Source organism: Schistocerca gregaria, chromosome 3 (genome assembly GCF_023897955.1).
Source record: "Schistocerca gregaria isolate iqSchGreg1 chromosome 3, iqSchGreg1.2, whole genome shotgun sequence".
Taxonomy (NCBI): Eukaryota; Metazoa; Arthropoda; class Insecta; order Orthoptera; family Acrididae; genus Schistocerca; species Schistocerca gregaria.
Genome location: NC_064922.1, coordinates 600,731,648 through 600,752,036, shown reverse-complemented (window position 1 = coordinate 600,752,036; position 20,389 = coordinate 600,731,648). Strand labels below are relative to the sequence as shown.

Sequence of the window (20,389 nt, the reverse complement as noted above, 5' to 3'; positions counted from 1 at the left end):
GATTCATAGGTACTGTAGTCGTATCTTTAGAGCGAAATGGTTTCCTTAAATTCTCCGCAGAAACACTTTTCATGCGTGACAAAACTTCAAGTGGTCGAGGTTGATTACTGCAATCCTTTGTAGTCTCTGTAGAATGATGCGCTGGCTGGAAGGATGTGTCTGAAAGGAGAATGTCGCTCACTGACAAATAGTGGTTGTCACAAGGCAGAATAATAGTTTCCGCTTCTAGGGCTTTTATCTATAGTAAAAAGCTATTACAGACTGGTGAAGGAAAGGGTACAAATGAAACTAAACAAAATATTCAGAGGTGTAAGACAGTCGATTTGTAGGTTTATGGACGAATAGATAAACATAAACACCAGTTTCCTTGCAATTAATTGCAAACGTTATGATTAACAATATATTTCAATAAAGAAGAGAGCAATAGAAGCTGTATGTCGGTGAATTTACGGTTAATATCGTTGGTCAGTACTAACGAAGCCAATGTACTGAGAAACATAAAAATACCTGCAATGATACAAAACAGTATTATAATAGGAGAAGCTTATGAATCTACCATGAAATAACTACAGTGTGAAACCTTTGATCTGATGGAGTTTCATTTAAAGTTCTTAAGTGAGTGATGTTCGTTACAGATTCCATCACTGCCGACCTGCTTCCTCCCTTTCCAAATCCAAACTGTGAAATTAGTTTTTTGTGTTTCACGCGCTACATCTGAATGTTATTCTAGAGCTGGTAAGCTCCCATTTTTGCCTACACTCTTCCGCTTTTCCGATTATTTTAACGTTTATACAGCAAGTAGCCTGTGTCCTCCTCGATGGTCCGTAACAGGTTGTTTCTCTTTATTCAGGTGTAAAAATATTAAATAATATTGAACCGTCGGACTATCTCCTAATACTGCATTTAAAGAAAATTATTGGCTGAGTACGTCATGAGCCTACTGAACCGATAATAACGGTCCTAGTTATGTCTTAAGCACAAGCCCTGCGATGTTGGTATACACTCACTGGCAAAACGTAGGTCAATGTACATTGATCCAGTGATGGTATACGCCCAAAAATAAATAACTTTTTGCGTTATAGAACACAGTCTTTGGACAGAGCAATTTTCAAATTTCCATCGTAATTAAAGACGTAAAGATGAAAACGACAAAATGCATTCCAGTTATTTTTAGATAAACTATCCGATTTTATCATGTGCTCATATCAGTTGGAAAACTGCTCCGTGTCTGTTGAGCTCTGGCGGTGTACCTCAGTCATGACAAGGAGGCAATCATACCTATCCAACAGCATACGCGTAATAATGAAGTCTCAAGCGGCAGCTATACTAAGTTCGTGATTGTACGCTACGTGATTTCCGCAGTGACAAAATTTACCTCAAGATAGTACTCAAATATCACATTCTCATTCGCGGCATCATCAGCTACATTCTTTAAATTTCTTCATGGGACACAGAAACACTTGCAAGAAACCAGCGCGAGCAATTCTAAGAGTGTCATATCAGTGTTTAGGGTCCTTTCCATGCAGGCATGGCAACAGATTTGGAACGAATTCAGAGACTTGTTACTCGGTAACAGGATGATGTATTCCACAAGAAAGTGTAACGGAACTGCCCAAGGACTTTAAAACGGAAAAAAAATTTTTGTAATTTTTCGAGACTCTGTTGAATAAATTTAGAGATCATGTGTTTGAAGAAGATAGTGATAGTATTATACTGCCACAATGGGGTATCTCAAATAGGGATCATTAAAGTAAGAGAGATCAGGGCACGTGTAGAAGTCTATGGACAGCCATTTCTACCTCGCTCGCTACGCGAATTGAACAGAAGATAATAATGGTACCACACTGAAGCGCCAAAGAATCTGGTGTAGGTAAGAGTATTCAAATAGAGAAATGTGTAAACTGGCAGAATATTCCCCCTCATCTGATAAAACTATAACACAACAGCACGTTAACGTCAATACTTGATTACGGCTCGTGAGTCTGGGCGAACAGGCTCACGAGGGCGGTGCGCACCATGTCAGTGAGAGGGGTGCAGAGGAATATGATATTAAGGTCGGTGGGAGCCTACAGGACATCTCTAGGTGGGGTCCTGTTACTGGTAATGGGGCTCTGCCCTCTGAACATTAAGATTAGAGAGCAAGCAGCATGGTTCTGGTTCAAATGGCTCTGGGCACTATGGAACTTAACATCTGAGGTCATCAGTCCCCTAGAAGTTAGAACTACTTAAACCTAGCTAACCTAAGGGCATCACACACATCCATGTCCGAGGCAGGATTTGAACCTGCGACCGTAGTGGTCGCGCGGTTCCAGGCTGAAGCGCCTAGAACCGCTCGGCCACATCTGCCGGCCATGGTTCTGGGTAAAGAAAGGGAACATTGAGAAAACTAAGGACATTCCGGTTGGAGACAACGGTGCGATTAGGAGAAGAGGTGAGGAGCTGTGCAGGAATCGCGGAACACTGATGATACAGGCCGTAGAACATTTCAACTTTTGCCAGACGTCAACGAAAGGTTAGGAATGAAGTACTTTGAGCCAATTAGGGGATTGTTCCACTTTCTCACTGGTCATGGGCCCTATCCGACATATCTATGTCGGTTTGGGAGGAGGGCTACACCTGCGTGTGACTGTGAAGCATCAGAGGCTACTCCCGACCATGTGGTTTCCGAGTGCCAGCTTTCCGATGACGTAGCAGCCGCTTTACTACTTCAACTACCAAACAATGAGAAAGAGACGTGAGGAGACATTTAGAACTCTTGAACAATCTAGTAAACGAGGTATCACGGAAAGTTCTATCACAATATCTGAGGGACAATCGTGAATTGCTGTGAGGACGGGGCGTGAGTCGTGCTTGGGTAGCTCAGTTGGTAGAGCACACAGCTTTAATCTGCCAGGAAGTTTCATATCAGCGCTCACTCCGCTGCAGAGTGAAAATCTCATTCTGGCCTTGCAACGTGTCGTTCAAAAGAGATCTCCACCTCTCGTGCTCTTACGGATTTATGGACAGCACTGCAGGATTCACGATGTCAGTTCCCTCCAGTACTGCATGAGACACTAGTCGTGTTGCGTCGCTTCTGCGTGCTCACCGGCGCCCTACACGATGTTAGGCAGGTGTACCAGTTACTTCGGCTCATCAGTGTATTTGCTGTCCGTCATGGACTGTAGAGCGACGTGAGGTCTCTAGGTGTACATGTATGCCCCCCTTGTTGCGAAACAGTATTTGTGTGAGAGAGGGGATGCATAGTACACAGATGTAGACGTGTACACGCTACTTCACAGTGTAGCAGGAGGGACGTTAGTTGCATGGTTTAGGTCCTCACAATCGCATAACAGTTTATGACTCGCTGTTTCTATGAAAAGAAATGTCGTGTGGCTAAGGCCACGGGTCAGCTGGTGCAACTCTTGTTAGCTGGTGCCACTTCGGCGACTTGCGTGTCGATGAGGATGATATGATGATGAAGACAACACAACATCCAGTCCCCGAGACGACAGGATCGAATAATCAGCCAGAAATCAAACCCGGACCTCTCGCATAGCATTGTGCCACGCTGACCACTCAACTGTGGAGGCGGATTACTGTTCCCACCAAGACTGTACTATTATGAACAAAATAACACTGACTGCATATTTCTTTCCACTTCGATGTAAGATTTCACCCAACAGATTCTGAGTACTGTTATACTTCTAATGATGTTCTAGTTGATATAAAGGTACCTGTGTCATGGTGTCGAGAATGTCACCATCATTCGCGTTCCGGATGACTTCCTTCTTCACGGCAGCTTGTATGTTCGTCGCGTGACCTTGCATGTACAGTGTCCCATCGCATCTGTCATCTCCTGATATCCCGTACAGACCATACGGAAGATAAGTAGAAGGACCACCCGCCTTGGTGAAAAAGTAGCCCGGCTTGGGGTAGAAATACTGACTGTGCAGGTGTTTGGAGACCCCAGTGGTGAGGTCTGTCACCGCCAGCCGGAAGCCTACGGTGTCGGCGATGTAGGCCATCAATCTGCCATCCGCGCACTGCTCCACCTGTGCACAAAGCCACGGATCAGTACGTTCTGCAACGCTGTCGCTCCAGTTATGCGTTGTTAGTAAAGGAACTAACTGAAAAAGTTCAATAACTTTTCGATGGTTATAAGCCGTTGTCAAACAACATGATTTGAAAGAATAAACCGCCATTGGACTGAGAGTTACTATATTTATCTTATGTTCTGTTAACTTACATGACATGTTAATGGATGAGAACTTTTTGTATTTTACATGCTTATGGCACAATAGCCGAAATGTAGGCAGTACAGAAGATAAATACGGTAAGACACAGTCAAATGGCGCTTTAGTCTTTCAAAAAGGAAGTTCAAGAGCTTTTAACCTCAGACATAAATAAACCAAATTCTAAGAGAAGAATACAACGACAGTGAAGGCAGAGATAGAGATAATCTGAAAGGCAAAGCTGGCGGATGGAATAATCCTGCTTTTAGGGGTAATATAGAAGCGTAGGCAAGAACTACGCATCTCAGAAGGAAAGAATACACTGGTGGATCTCACTGAAAACGGCAGTGTGTCAACTCTGTTCTACGTGGATCGCATTTTAGCTTTTCGTGTAACGTTTTATCTGACGTGGAAAGTGGACACCTTGCCAGCATTTGCCGAAACGAGCGTGAGAAGGAGATTAAAAACAGTGCTACAGCTGGCGTGAGCGACGGTCTTTAAAGGACATGCGCGTGAAAATGACCAAAAATGTGAAAAACATTCTTGGTTTATAGAAAAGAGCACTTCATGTCGATTTCAAAAATGTATAGTTTATCATTTTATCATTTTCCATTCGTTCTAAAATTGAGGTTGAACGTAATGCTGCACTGGGGCCACGCCCATCTGTCAGTTTGAAGTGCGTCAGAATACGTGATGTTGTATTATTTTGTTCTTCCATTTTTTCCGTCGTTAGTTATGGATCGCTAACACCGGTGTATTCTAGAAGGCACTGACTCCCAGAATCAAATTACAGGCATATCTAGAAGGCGATGTTTCGAATGTAAACAAAGATCTGAGAATATATGATTTCGAAATTTCACACGCATGTGATTTTGTAGTTATTGTGTGTTGTTTTGTTTCTGCGTGTGTGTTTACTGTGCAACAAATGCCGAGAGTACCGAAATTTAGCCCCAAACGAAAGTTTCGTGGCAAACACTTCGAAACAGAACCGAATAATACACATCAGTTGCTCCAAAAAAGTCACCTGCGGAAACTGTGTCTACAGGCAGTGATGCTAGACGTAAACTTTCGCTTTCTGAATGTAATAAAAACAGGCCTAGTAGCACTGTGAGCAACAATAACGACGGAAATGTTATTGTGAACCTAAATATGCTGTCAAGACTTTTGAGGAGTGCTGTGGAATTTAAGTACTGCAATTGTAAAGATAGTATTGACGTTTCTGAGGACATTTCAGCAAGGCGGGGACTTTCAAATCTGTTAGTGACTGCCTGTAACTCGAGTAAGATGCTCAGTGATATTATGACATCGCCAGTAACTGATAGTCGTCATTGCAGTGTAAATATTCAGCTTGGTGATGCAGTACGATATGTTGGAAGAGGCAGGAGAGCTGCCCAGACTTTGTGTGCTCTAATGGATTTGCGTCCATCTCCACTGATGTTTGAAAGATACAATAAATTAATAGATAATACTTTATGTGGTGTAAATGAACATTCAATGAAAGGAGCAGCAGAAGAAACAGTAGCCTTGTCTGAGAATACAGAAATTGTAGCAGCGTTTGATGGATCCTGCCAGATGAGAGGTCACACTTCTCTGAATGGGTTTATAACTGCCACATTTATGGAAACTGGTAAGATACTAGATTATGAATGTCTAACAAAGCACTACCAGAGTTGCTCAAGTAAATTTATTGGCACCCACGTTTGTTTAAAGAACTTTGATGGCCCAAGTGGAAACATGGAAAGGAAAGGAGTTCTAAACATTTTTTGAAGTTTAGAGGTCAGTTCTGTGTGAAATGTGTAGGCTGTCTTGGGGATGAAGGCTGTAAAGGACACACACTGCTGTTGTTAATGACCGACCATATGGGCACACTCTAATAAAACGCTTGAACGTGTTGGGCATCTACAAAAAAGAATGGGAGCTCGACTGAGAAAATTATGAAAAGACTTCAGTGGAAAAAAAACTGTCAGATGGCAAACACATAGATGGTTTAGGTCATCTTATAAAAAATTAAATTTATTCTTTGACTCAGTGTTATGGACTAACAATAAGGAGAAATTTAGGAGATTTGGAGAACATGAGACGAGCTGTTTGGGCAACATGATTCCACAAAGTGTCAGAAGATGAAACCCCACAGTATGGTTTGTATCCAAAAGGGGAAGATTCACGGTGCAATTACTGGTTCAACAATGCTACAGGCATACAGTATACCCACAAGCATTCCTTACCACTGGCTGTAATGAAGATAGTTAGGCCTATATGTAGGGATCTGGCATATAAAAATCTACGTAGGAAATGTGTGCATGGTCTATTTCTGAATGCAATTGAAAGCTTCAGCAGCTGTATATGGGAGAGAGAACAAAAAACTGTATTTGTTGGGCTGACAATGCTTAAGACTGATATAATAAATGCAGTAATAACATCCAATGATAGTTCAGTTTCAAGGATCAATGTTGTGAAGAAACTGAACATCCAGATGGGAAGGAATATGGCTTCAGCTCTAACTGATGCTGATAAGTCGCACGTATCCGAAGCAAAGACAGCTGCAGAAGCTGCTACCGACAAGTAAAGAATAAAGAAAAGAATGAAGACAAACGTTGTGCAGGATAAGGAAACAGGAAGACAACTGGATTATGCAGCTGGAATATTCTAAACGAGCATTGTGGTAAGTTAATAAATCTGTAAATCTTTTGCGATTTACCAAAAACTTGAATTTTCATCATTCGGGTACACCTTTCTCCTAAATGACTGAAGTTAAACTCACAAAAATTGGTACAGATATTAAGAATGACCTCCTCTACCTTCCTTCTCTAATATTTCCTGAAAAATGTATAACATGATGATGATGTATATGATATTTGAGCTACATTTTTAAATATTTTAATTACAGTAAAATATATTACTTGTCTTTTTCACAGATCAGCATCAGGGAAGGAAATTGGAGGCATAAACACTTAGGTGAATGTTGTCTGTACTATGACTCTTTGTCCAAGCTGTGCATCCAGTGGTATCAAAGAAAATGGTACTGCAGTGAAATATCGTTCCGTTTTTTATACTATTACTTGGTCTACAACTTTGCTTCCGCCGTTTTTTCTCGGAATTCGAGACTTTATTGTGAAAAACTTACAAAAAGTTTACGATTCACCCTATTGGCCATCGCTGGCCACTGCTTTTTCCTTGCTTTAGGGCAGAATACGAATCCCGCAGTGTATGAACTTGGCATCTTTTGAGGGGAGCCACGAATCGATCTAATTTTGCTCTTGTTCATATGACCGCAAGTGCTAGTCAGCTAGGTCGTGTGTCATAGATCGAGAAAGGTGGCAGTCAGAGGGAGGGATATCTGGGTAATACAGCGGGTGGGGTAGAACTTCCCATTTCAACGTTTCCAAGTATGTTTTGACTGGATTTCCGAAGAGGGGTAGTGCACTGTCATGCTGCAAAATCATTTTTTCATGTCTATCGCTGTAGTGTGGCCGTTTGTCTTTCGGTGCTCGGCTGAAACACATTAATTGCTTTCGATAACGATCTCCTGTGATTATTCCCGTCGGTTGCAGTAGCATCAAAAGCTCTCTTCCCTCTCACAACCATGTCGGTGTTCAACGTCAGAATCACCATTCTTGAAACGTTGAAACCATTTTTTGCGAAGTTCTTCACTAACAGGTGTCTTACCATACGTCTTACCGAGATTTTTATGAGTCTCAGCCGCCGATTTATCCATATCAAATCCAGAACATTATGACCACCGACCTGCTATCGATATAAATCCGTCCAGACGATAGCAAGCGTCACCAGGCGAGGAGGGACTGCAAGGCAGACGCACGCACGGTGTATGTAGTATCAGTGAACGCACTGTCCGCTGGGGAAGGCGCACGATGTATCTGAGTTTGATAGAGGGCAGATTGTGATGGCCAGGAAGCTCTGCACGAGCATATCGCAAACTGGTTGACTTACCGGTTGCTCTAGGAGTGCTGTGGCGAGTGTCTTCAACACTTGACGATACCAAAATGATATCACGCCCAGACGCCGTGGAGTTGGGCGGTCACCACAAATTACAGATGTCGGACGTTGCAGGGTGGGCAGACTGGTAAAGCAGGACCGGGGGCGAACTGTGGTGGAATTAAGATCAGACTTTAATGCTGGGCAGAGTACAAATATGTATGAACGCTCCGTGCAACGAACATTTCTAACGATGAACCTCTGCAGCCGACGACCCACTCATGTAACAATGTTAACACCACAACATCGGCAACAAAGACCGAAATTGGGACGTGATCATGGTCACTGGACTTCGGCGCTGTGGCACAGCGTTGCATGGTCTGATGAATCCGGATACATTCATCATGCCGATGGTAGGGTGCGAATCCGCCACCTTCGAGGTGAATAGATCCTTGACACCTGAAATGGGGAACGGAGACAAGCTGGAAGCGGCTCCATTATGCTCTGGAGAACATTTACGTGAGCATCCATTGTTCCAGTGAAGCTTGTGCAATACACCTTGACGGCCAAGGAGTGTCGTACAGTGGTTGCAAATCACGTACACCATTCATGACGTTTATGTTTCCCGACGGCAGTGGCATTTTTGACCATCTCACAATACCAGGAGCGTGATGGAGTGGTTCGAGGAACACAGTGACCAGTCGTATTTGATGTGCTTGTTCCCCAATTCGCCAGCTCTGAACCGATCTAACACATCTGGTATAAGATTGAACTTGGCATCAGACCTCATCGAACCCCTCCCAGGAATTTACGGGAGTTACGTGTCATGTGAGTGCAGGTTTACTGCAAACTCCCTCCAGCGACCTACGAAGGCCTCCTACTTCCATGCCACGACGCGTCGCCGCTGTTATTCGTGTCAAAGGTGGACATTGGGGCTATTTGGTAGGTGGTCATAATGTTCTGCTGATCAGTGTTTATCGATAGTGGTCAACTCTTTGGATGCGACTAGAGGGTATGATGGAGGGGAGCGGATGCTCTGGAGAGCTCCCTTGGTGAGCGACTAGTCGAGAGTTAATCGAGGGTTCCATTGCGTTCGTTGTGACGGCGTGAGCTCTGGTGCGCTCGGGGTGGTAGTTGTGCACTTGCTACGAACACGAGTGGCGAACTGGCGGGGAACGCCCGTACTGTCGTGGTGATGTGAAGCGCGCCGCGAGAGGGTTCATGCCTTGGCCACAACGGACGGAAACTTCTACTGCATTCCTTGGTAGGAGACACGGCTGTTGCGATGCAGCTGTGCGATGGTGAATTCTTGTCCGGATCGTAGACGTCCTGTGGATCCCAGTAGATTTCTCAGCTTTTTACCCAGATTCCTTCCTTTCATGGTGAGCTCTGATAAATTTCTTAGTGAAATTGTTATTGTTGCGGGAAACCTACTAGCCTTGTCGCTCTCTCTTCGTGTACCACCGTGAACATCTTTTTTATTTTTATTAATTTTTTTTAAAGGAAGAGTATCTGGGAACGAGTTGAATGTAATTATCCGGGATGTGATAAAATTTGTCCTGGTGCTTGTGAAGTAATTAAAGGCTGCTGCGCATGGATAAGTTTGGTGACAAATTCTTGTACCAGTTAAGTAATTACCTAATTGTGTAAGACACTGGTTGAAGAGTTCATACACTTAAATGGTTGTTACGATTTGGTTTCTTAATCAGCACGATAGTTCCTAAGGGCCAAAAAGTTAAATTTTCTTACTTTTTGGAATTTTAAATGGGTTGCGTGTGTCATTCGATCTGAGCCTGTGCTCATATTTCTTCCAGGTATTCCAGTGAGCTTGGTAACTACGCTCGCAAATCCTAGAGCTTATACTGATAACTGATGAGCGTTGTGTACGTCAAGGCTTACTGGTCCCACGTCACAGCTAGGCATAACCCGGCGCCACTAGCTACGGCCGCTGATTCTGGGTGTGATGTATGTGTCTGTCATTACTGTGATTTTTGAGACAAAGTACAACCTTACAGATGTGTGTAATTTAATTCATTAAGAGTCCCAGAAAGTAACTCATGTAATAGAGTGCTCTGTAAGCCTTTAATTGATTTTTAACTTTGTTGGTGTTTTGCGGTTTTACTTCGGTCGTATGTAAATGTTCTCTCTCGCTGTAATTTTCTGGAGTTTAAAGTTAACTGAGCGTTTCTAGGTTGAAATGTGAAGTTCCGATTGAATTTTTGTCTGTAATACTTGCCTGTTTGCGCGTATAGCGAATGTGATCAATTAACAGTGTCATTAAGATCCTGTGTGTCCTCTGGAAAATTTTATCGGTAATATATGTGTTTTAAAGAATAATGAGTTTATTAGCTAATCCAGCCCCTCACTACCTCACCATCATCTACCCCCTGACTACCGCATGCCTAATTACCTTAATACTAAATTTTGTAGATATTCATCTTATAATATTTCAAGTCATATTCCATTCCGTCCAACGGCTGGTCCAAGTCCTTTGCTGTCTCTGGCAGAATTTCAGTGTTATCGGCAAACACCGAAGTTTTTACTTCTTCTCCGTTACCTCTAATTGGCTCTCAAAATTCGCCTAGTCTCCTTTGCTACTTGCAAATGTACCGCTTGAATAACATAGGGGACAGGCTATTTCTCTGTCTCACTCCCTACCCAACCACTGCTTCTCTTTCACTCTTTACAGCTGTGGTCTGGTTTCTGCACAAACTGTGTGTGATCTTTCGACCATGTACTTTATCTGCTATGGCTGACTCTCCAAAGGATATCAAAACTCCTGAGGGAATTCCCTCTTCTTGTTTCGACTGAGACCTCCAGTGTTCAGTCCAGCTTCTCTCATAATTTTGTATCCTCTATCTCATCGTCATCTTCTTCGTCATACCTTTGTACAACATTTCACTTGTAGAGTCTCTTGAAATATTCCTTCCAGCCCTCAGCTTACCCTTCTGTTCTTAGTACTGGAGTTCCGTCTGAACGCTTGATGGTTACAGTTTGGTCTCTTTTCTCCGAATGTCTCTTTAATCGTCGTGTAGGGGGGACCTTTCTTTTTCCCTCTCTACCCGTGAATCTGCTGTTTTTCTTTTATCCTTTAGTCATTCGAGTTCAGACATTTTTCGACCATTTTTCAGACTTCTTTAGTCCCTTTCGTTTGCTCCATGTGCTGCATTTTTGTTTTCTCTGTATTCTTCAGTTAAATTCAGTATTTGCTGTGTTATCCAAGGGCTTTTCATAGGCCTTGCTTTTCGTGTATTTTATCCTGTGCTGCATTCACTATTTCGTCTCAGGATACTATCAGTTCGTCTTCTACTTCTAGGCACCGTCCACGTATAAAACCATTTTACAAATTTCTTAAACTAATTGTTAGCATTAATTAGATTACGGTCTGTGCAAAATTCTGCCGGACGATTTCCTCTTTCATTACTTCCCACCAGAACACTTTCTCTTACTATTTTTCCTTTTCTTTCATTCCATAGCACCATATCATAGCCCCTCCCCAAACTATATTTTATTACCTGGAATATCAAAAATGTTTTTATCTTATTATACACTCTTTCAATTTGTTCATCATTTCCGGTAGAAGTTAGTAATTAACTTCAGCTACTGTCGTGGATGTTCTCTTCCTGTCTATTTTTGTATTCTAAAGCACTCAGATGGGAAGGAATTTTGAATGTGAAAGACACCATTTTTAGATTCGATGGTTGGGTGGAGACCGCGACATCTCCACTGGGTCTGCAGAATCTACAGTATTATTATCGTCGTTTCAGAAGTTCGTTAATTCCTGTATTATCATTTTCTTCTCAAGTACGTTTCTGCGTTCTCCGAAACGCTCGTGAGTGTAATTTTGTTTCCGCTTCGACATGAAACAGTTGATCTGTAAGTTGTGCCATTACAGCTACTAAATTAATTTTATAGCTCTCCATCCACCTTATTGGAGATGCGACGCTTATTTCCTCAAAATTTTTTCAGTATTTTGTTTACAATTGTTGAAATACTTAACGTTTTCGACCTATGTACAATTGTAAGATAGTACTGATCGAACGGTGCTGACCAAGGTCAGAAACCTCCCGGCAGATTAAAACTGTGTGCTGAACCAAGACTCGAAATCTGGGCCTTTCCCTTTCACGGGCAAGTGCTCTACCGACTGAGCTCCCCAAGCAAGACACACAATGCGTCATCACAGCTCCACTTCCACCAGTATCGTATCTCCTACATCCCAGTCTTCACAGAAGCTCTGCTGCGAATGTTGCAAGATTAACACTTATGGAAGAAAGGAGAAGTGTGGAAGGTAGTAGATGAGATATTGGCGAAGTAAATCTGTGAGAAAGTTCGCGAGTCGTGCTTGGGTAGCTCAGTCAGTAGAGCAATTGCCCGCGAATGGCAAGGGTCCCGATTTCGAGCCTCGATCCGGCACACAGTTTTAATCTACGAGGAATTTTGATATCAGCACAAACGCCGCTGCAGAGAGAAAAATCCAAATCCATAGTGCTGATCACGTTGAGTTTTACAGCTGACTGATATTATCAGTAATAACTGAAGAAAACCACCACAGATTTTACAGATATCATCTGTGAACTGACATACGGCAACTTAACCTTTCATGTCATAATTATGGCTCAACCTGGACGTACTAAAAGAATGAAACCAGTCACGACGTAACGAATGTGTACTATACAGCTGTGTTGGTTTTCATTAATCATTCATATTAAATAAATAAATGCTTTTAAATAGGCACAATGCCGGGAGTTTCTTCAAAATGGCTGTAACGCCTTTTATGAAAAGTATTCAAATTGATTGTAGTTGTATCATGAGTAATATACACTCCTGGAAATGGAAAAAAGAACACATTGACACCGGTGTGTCAGACCCACCATACTTGCTCCGGACACTGCGAGAGGGCTGTACAAGCAGTGATCACACGCACGGCACAGCGGACACACCAGGAACCGCGGTGTTGGCCGTCGAATGGCGCTAGCTGCGCAGCATTTGTGCACCGCCGCCGTCAGTGTCAGCCAGTTTGCCGTGGCATACGGAGCTCCATCGCAGTCTTTAACACTGGTAGCATGCCGTGACAGCGTGGACGTGAACCGTATGTGCAGTTGACGGACTTTGAGCGAGGGCGTATAGTGGTCATGCGGGAGGCCGGGTGGACGTATCGCCGAATTGCTCAACACGTGGGGCGTGAGGTCTCCACAGTACATCGATGTTGTCGCCAGTGGTCGGCGGAAGGTGCACGTGCCCGTCGACCTGGGACCGGACCGCAGTGACGCACGGATGCACGCCAAGACCGTAGGATCCTACGCAGTGCCGTAGGGGACCGCACCGCCACTTCCCAGCAAATTAGGGACACTGTTGCTCCTGGGGTATCGGCGAGGACCATTCGCAACCGTCTCCATGAAGCTGGGCTACGGTCCCGCACACCGTTAGGCCGTCTTCCGCTCACGCCCCAACATCGTGCAGACCGCCTCCAGTGGTGTCGCGACAGGCGTGAATGGAGGGACGAATGGAGACGTGTCGTCTTCAGCGATGAGAGTCGCTTCTGCCTTGGTGCCAATGATGGTCGTATGCGTGTTTGGCGCCGTGCAGGTGAGCGCCACAATCAGGACTGCATACGACCGAGGCACACAGGGCCAACACCCGGCATCATGGTGTGGGGAGCGATCTCCTACACTGGCCGTACACCTCTGGTGATCGTCGAGGGGACACTGAATAGTGCACAGTACATCTAAACCGTCATCGAACCCATCGTTCTACCATTCCTAGACCGGCAAGGGAACTTGCTGTTCCAACAGGACAATGTACGTCCGCATGTATCCCGTGCCACCCAACGTCCTCTAGAAGGTGTAAGTCAACTACCCTGGCCAGCAAGATTTCCGGATCTGTCCCCCATTGAGCATGTTTGGGACTGGATGAAGTGTCGTCTCACGCGGTCTGCACGTCCAGCACGAACGCTGGTCCAACTGAGGGGCCAGGTGGAAATGGCATGGCAAGCCGTTCCACAGGACTACATCCAGCATCTCTACGATCGTGTCCATGGGAGAATAGCAGCCTGCATTGCTGCGAAAGGTGGATATACACTGTACTAGTGCTGACATTGTGCATGCTCTGTTGCCTGTGTCTATGTGCCTGTGGTTCTGTCAGTGTGATCATGTGATGTATCTGACCCCAGGAATGTGTCAATAAAGTTTCCCCTTCCTGGGACAATGAATTCACAGTGTTCTTATTTCAATTTCCAGGAGTGTATAAGTCTAGATGGAGCCTAATGCACTTACATCATTTTACATTTTCATAATATGAGCCACCTAACCTTGTGTAGAACGTGGTGCTACCCATACCGCCATTGTTTTTTCCTTCTTCTTATTCCATTCACGAATGGTACGAGGCAAGAATGAATGTCAGAAAGCGTATGATTATTCCATTTTGATCATTTTGTAGGACGTAAATAGGACGAAGTAATAAACTATTAGAGGATAATGCCTATAGTGACTCCAACACATAGCTGAAATAGCCACTGCTGGTTGCCGCTATAATCGAAAAAAAAGTGAAAGTGTCTTGGGAAATTAAAAAATCCAAGATGGTGGTAGCACTACAGTCGCCGAAATCGAAGATGGCACCGATGGGAATCTTAAGAAAAATGCGAGATATTAATGGTTCGAAAACTTGAAAAAATGCACGATGTTAATGGTTCGAAAACTTGAAAAAATGTGCGATGGCAGAGGTGGGAATTAAAAAAGAAAGCTCAAAGGCCAAACTAGCGCAGCTGTCTCTATATGTCCAACTTCTCGCAGATGGCTTTAGGGCTAGGCTGTATAGTGTAGAATGTCAAATTAAACACTTTTCAACCAGCTAATTTCCAAACGGTCATTTTATTGGGCTACCAGTTTCGACGATTTATAACGGCGGCTTCGGTCGGCCGATTACGTTTGAAGTGGTCACTGTATCAAGCAGAAGTCTACAGATACCAGTCTTTGAATTATGGCCCATATTTTGACGTAAACCGAGGTTGGAATCGTCCTACACGTCGGGCAGGGAGTCTGAAGCTAGCGTAATATACCACCACAACTGGTAGCCCAATAAAATAACCGTTTGGAGATTAAGCAGCTGAAAGGTGTCTGATCTGACTGTGCTTTGTTACTTACTTAATATCAGAACCCACGAGCAGTGTCCAAAAATATCCGAATAATATCAATACTGTCCCATCTTCAAATTTATCCAGATGACCTGATTCTGTCATATTAATACATAATTACATACATAATTATAGGATCTCTACACCAAAAAATACATAAACTCACATACACATTTATATCTCCCAATAACAGCACAGTATTTTAGCAGTCACTACAACAAGTAAGCGAATTAAAATGTATCCGACATATTTGTCGTCTTAGAAACTATCCATATGATCTAAATTTGGCACGATGTTCAAAACTATCCGATTATTCATCAAAAATACTCACAGATGTAAAGAGTACAATATTTTCATGGGAAGAATACGTAAACACACACACACACACACACACACACACACATACACACACGCACACACACACACACACACACACACACCATGTTTACGTCAATGGTCACCATGTTATTTCTATAGCTAAAATATCTGCCAAAATTAATGCTTAAGAAATGGCTAAAGACACTCAAAACAAGGGACAGAATGCTATTTCCACGTCTAATTTATTCCATAACAGTACAGTACACATGTGGTTAAAAATAGCATTTAAAAGGACATTTCAACTTCATTTTAGATCTAAATGAGACTGTGGGCTCAACAAATCGAAGAATCCTGTAATTGTACAAAACGTGTTGGCTGAAGTAATGTACTAAACAGGCAAGCAGTTATAGTAGACACAAACAAATACGTATTCTGAATTATTGTTCTGTACCTATCAAGTGCTGGAAGAGTAGAAGTAAACGAATCTTACACTTGACACCTAAAACGGGACTGTGGACTCTCAAACCCTATCAAAAATTATGTGCTTTCATGAGATGTTTCATATGTTGTCTCATTTAAACTACAACTTTTTCCAAAATAAATGTATAGCTTGCTGATGGTCCAAAGAACAAAGATAAACATACAGCATGGCCAAAGACAGTGGTGGACAAGGTTCCACACTGATAAGAAAGTTTGATAGCTCTAAAATGGTGATAGCACTGCAGGAAGCGAAATCGAAGTTATGGCACATTCTTAAAAATACAAGATGCTGTTGGTCGGAAAACTTTAAAAAATGCATGATGGCAGGGGTGAGAATTAAAAAAGAAATCCCAGAAGCCAAATTAGGTCTTTACACCAATACTAGGTCTTCACAAGGAAGGAAAATTACAGGTCAAAGTATGGGAAAATATCAAGTACAAAACAGTTACTGTATCTTAAAATTGCATAGTAACACCAGGAGCTGTCAGTAAATACTTCTTTTACTTCCAGTTATTGCATTTCCTTCATTTTAAGTTTGCCTTAAAAATATATATCCAAAAAATTATATCAAGTTGCGTAATACATCAACTGAGATCTTGCTTAGTAAGCCAATAATTTTAAATGAGCTATACAATGTTCCCAGGGCAACTTGGATGGATAAAAATTCTGGAAAATATGCAGTTCTAAACACACATCCATCCTATATACTGAAAGAAGACTGCGAAACTCAGTTAGTTCAGTGGCTCCTGGACAAGCAGAGGAATGGATTCCCTATTAGAAGAAGTCAAATAATACAAAATGTCAACTTATTAGCTGCAGAATTAAAGCTGCGTACTACATTCACCGATGGGAAACCTGACAAGAAATGGATATCAGGATTCTGCAGAGAGACAACAATTCCATCAAGATGCTGTGTTACTGATAAAAAACTGAGGAGGGAACGTGTACTGTATGTTGTAACATCATGAACTTATAACGAGTCAGGCGAAGAGAAGAATACATTACTAGCTTGTGTGGTCACAAATAAAGAAATTAAGAAAAGTTGTAATTAAAAAATTATTTGGTTTTATATGTGTAAATGTATATGCTTACATATGTATACATGAGTGTTGTTTTTTTCAAATTCAATACTTATTTGGATAAACCACGTAGAACGTTTTTGGTTCTTTGGAAAGGTAGTTCAAAGATCAAACTATTCCCACTGACAAGAGCAGCTTATTCTTTAAATTAGATCAGCATTAGTGTCATATGTGTTTCTAGTGCTATAGAACAAATCATTATGTATTTGATAAATACTACACACATGTTTTTGTTTCTTTAAAATGTGGTACAAATGTTGAACGAAGTTTCTAAACATATAGTGCTGAACCTGTAAGTTGTATCCGTGGTATCAATATGAAAGCCATGTATATTCGTTTTAAAAAACCTATAGAACAATAAAGTTATGGTAGTGCTATGTGTGTTTCGTACACAAAACTTTTACACATTTTTGTAAGTAAGACAGACACTTTTATTTTGGTGTAAAGATTGACTTTCTGTTCATAAACTGATGACTGTAATTACACTTGTGTATTACGGAAAACAACCTGCACGTGATTTGCACTCAGAATATGTATGTATTTTAATAAATAATTATATTTTGGTGCCAAAATCATAATTTCTAGATACGAAACATTTATCTTCATGAGGAATGTTGTCTGTTATTTTTTCTGGTCACATTGTGTGTTTAGATTAAGTATTTGGAGCATAAGGAAATTATCTTTGTGTTATACCAAAAAATGTAGTTTAAGTGATTCAGTGCAATAACATCTGAACAAAATGCATAATTTTTACTATGTTCTGTTATGCTAAAATGAAAAAAAATGTTACATGAGTGGATAATCACAGGCAGGAACTAGATCTAATGTAATGAAATGCTTTGTTAGCCTGCCAATAATATCAATTATACCTTTATAGAATTGAACTTGATGTACTGTATTATTCAAACTAAACAGGTGCTTAGTAACGTGAAGGATTACTGAAAAAGTCTGAAAACACCAGGAGCATAATTCAAGTAGGCCTAAGATTATGTGCCACTATCTTGACGTAGTTTTCTGAAAATGACAGGATATGTATACTTGAGACTAGCTTTGTGGCACATGATGTGAGAAAATACAGTCATATTTTAGGCATCAATTCAGGCAGGTGTTTTAGATGTGGAAATACCATGTTGACATTTGACGTAAATACTTACACATTTTTGTGTGGAAATTCTTTTCTGTCACGCCATTTACGTTTTTCTTAAAAATATTTCAAGAGATTTGTATACTTTTTCATATGGCGCAAAATCCAAATTATCAGTTCCTTTTGAACATGGCGACTGTAATGTGATATCAGAGGGATTACAAAGCACAACAAGATAGTTCCACTATCTTCAGTTATTTTCCATATTCTGTAAGAACCATTTAGCATTTCTTAAACATTTCCTGACATGGCTCCCTTGTAGTTTTTAAAATTCCCTTTACTGCCAACTCGGAATACGGCGAGTGCAGGACACTTGGCGATTTTGGTTTTTGAAATTCTCACAATGGCCATCTTGATTTATTTGGCTAGTATTGAAACAAGAAGCGGTGCTTCATTATAGCCTTTCTACTCGGATGACTCATCTAAGGATATTCATTCTTCGTATTTTAACAGGGGGGCTCTTTTCTATACACCTTGTCTCTATGATAGTGTCTGTATTTTGAAAACATTTACCTTGGATGGTAAATTTCCTCAAAAAAGATTCATTAGTACATTATTGCTTATAATCAGCAATATGCAGAAATTGCTTCGTTATGAAGTTGGTTTCTTGTACTTGGTCATGAGCAACTTCATAATATCTGCAGCAAATATAGCTGAACTAAAGAATGTGATTTACTGGTACTCTAATATTCCAGTCACGTAATTATGGTTTGTAATCTATCTATAGTACTACAAACTGTATAACAACTAGGTATTTTATTGCATTGTTCGCCTGTATTACTTCCATGACCAGTGAAGATCTATGAAATGTATTATTAGCTACTCAGGAATACTTCTGAAATTTTAATGATGATCCATTTACTGGGAACAGTCTGTCGATGTTTTTAAATGATTCCTTAGCCGTCTTTTCAGTAAGAGGATTGCTACTAAACTTAATTACTCCATCTATATGTTCTACACAAAAGATAATGGAAATACATTATTAACCCATTAAGTACCAGTGTCCTATTTTGAGTACAGAGCACATATTTATTTATAAATACACAATAAATTACTAATTTGCAACTATTACTCTTCTACAACATTTGTTGATGATTTTCATACCAAATGTATGATTACAGGAAATTAAAAGCAATAAATAATACCATTAATTGATTATTGAATACTAAGGCACACTTTTCGTTATTACAGATATTTATTTTATTGACAATTTAGTAATATTTGAAATATGTGGCAATGATCTTTTTGCGATTATTTATAGTCGACATTGTGTCTTTTAAACTACTTGCATTGTTAGCTGAATTGGAGCTATATTCATTGTTTTCCATTGTTGTAAAATTTGGTGTACTCGAAATAGGACACTGGAACTTGGTGTTATCATTTCAGTTATTTGTATTACTGCACGTTCGAATATGAAACTCTGCTACTGCTGATGTATTTTCTTTTTAGAGCGTGGTAATTTTATCTGATTTTGTTGCTGAGGTAAGTAACGACCCCTGTTGTATATATAAATTTTACACGATATGAAGTTAATTAGAAATTTATAGTCTATTATGTAAGTGTATTTATGAATATGTTACCCATTAGTAAACAATACAGTCGCAAATGGACAGTTTATGCAAGGCAAGCCTATTAGATCTCTTTGTGGAGCAAGTGGCTACTATTTCAAATTTGATTTTTACTGTGGAAAGGATCCAGAAGACACTGCAAGGGATGACCTACTATTGGGATCAAGAGTAGTCGTAAATATGTTGGACTCCATTGAAAAACTGAAGAATCATTGCGTGTACTTTGACAATTTCTTCACTAGGAGAGATCTTCTGATTCATCTGAGAAATTTGGGTTTTCGAGCAACTGGGACTGAAAGAGAGAATCGAGTTGGTGACTGTCCACTACTGAGCAGCAACAAACTGCAAAAGACAGTTCGAGGAAACTATGACTCCAGTTCGACAGGAATGGTGAAGTCTTATTTGTTCGATGGCACAACAACAGACGCGGTTCAATTGGTACAAATTTTTACTAAGTTGAACCTTTTGGAGCAGCTATGCGGTACAGTAGGCAAGCAAGTAAGAAGACACAAGTGCAACAACCTGCG

The 20,389-nt window shown here is 41.2% G+C and overlaps 2 protein-coding genes across 4 annotated transcripts in view; one reads left to right on the top strand and one right to left on the bottom strand.

Annotated features, from left to right (window-relative positions):
- LOC126355491 (octopamine receptor Oamb-like) overlaps positions 1-20,389 on the top strand; it is an 879,391-nt gene that overhangs the window by 370,782 nt on the left and 488,220 nt on the right. The window lies entirely within an intron of this gene.
- The window catches only part of LOC126353965 (protein yellow-like), a 158,889-nt gene that overhangs the window by 5,571 nt on the left and 132,929 nt on the right, over positions 1-20,389 (bottom strand). For all 3 annotated transcript variants that reach the window (XM_050003272.1, XM_050003271.1, XM_050003270.1), the window contains one exon: positions 3,714-4,031. In XM_050003272.1, coding sequence (XP_049859229.1) covers positions 3,714-4,031 — 318 coding nt within the window. The remainder of the gene's footprint in view (positions 1-3,713; positions 4,032-20,389) is intronic.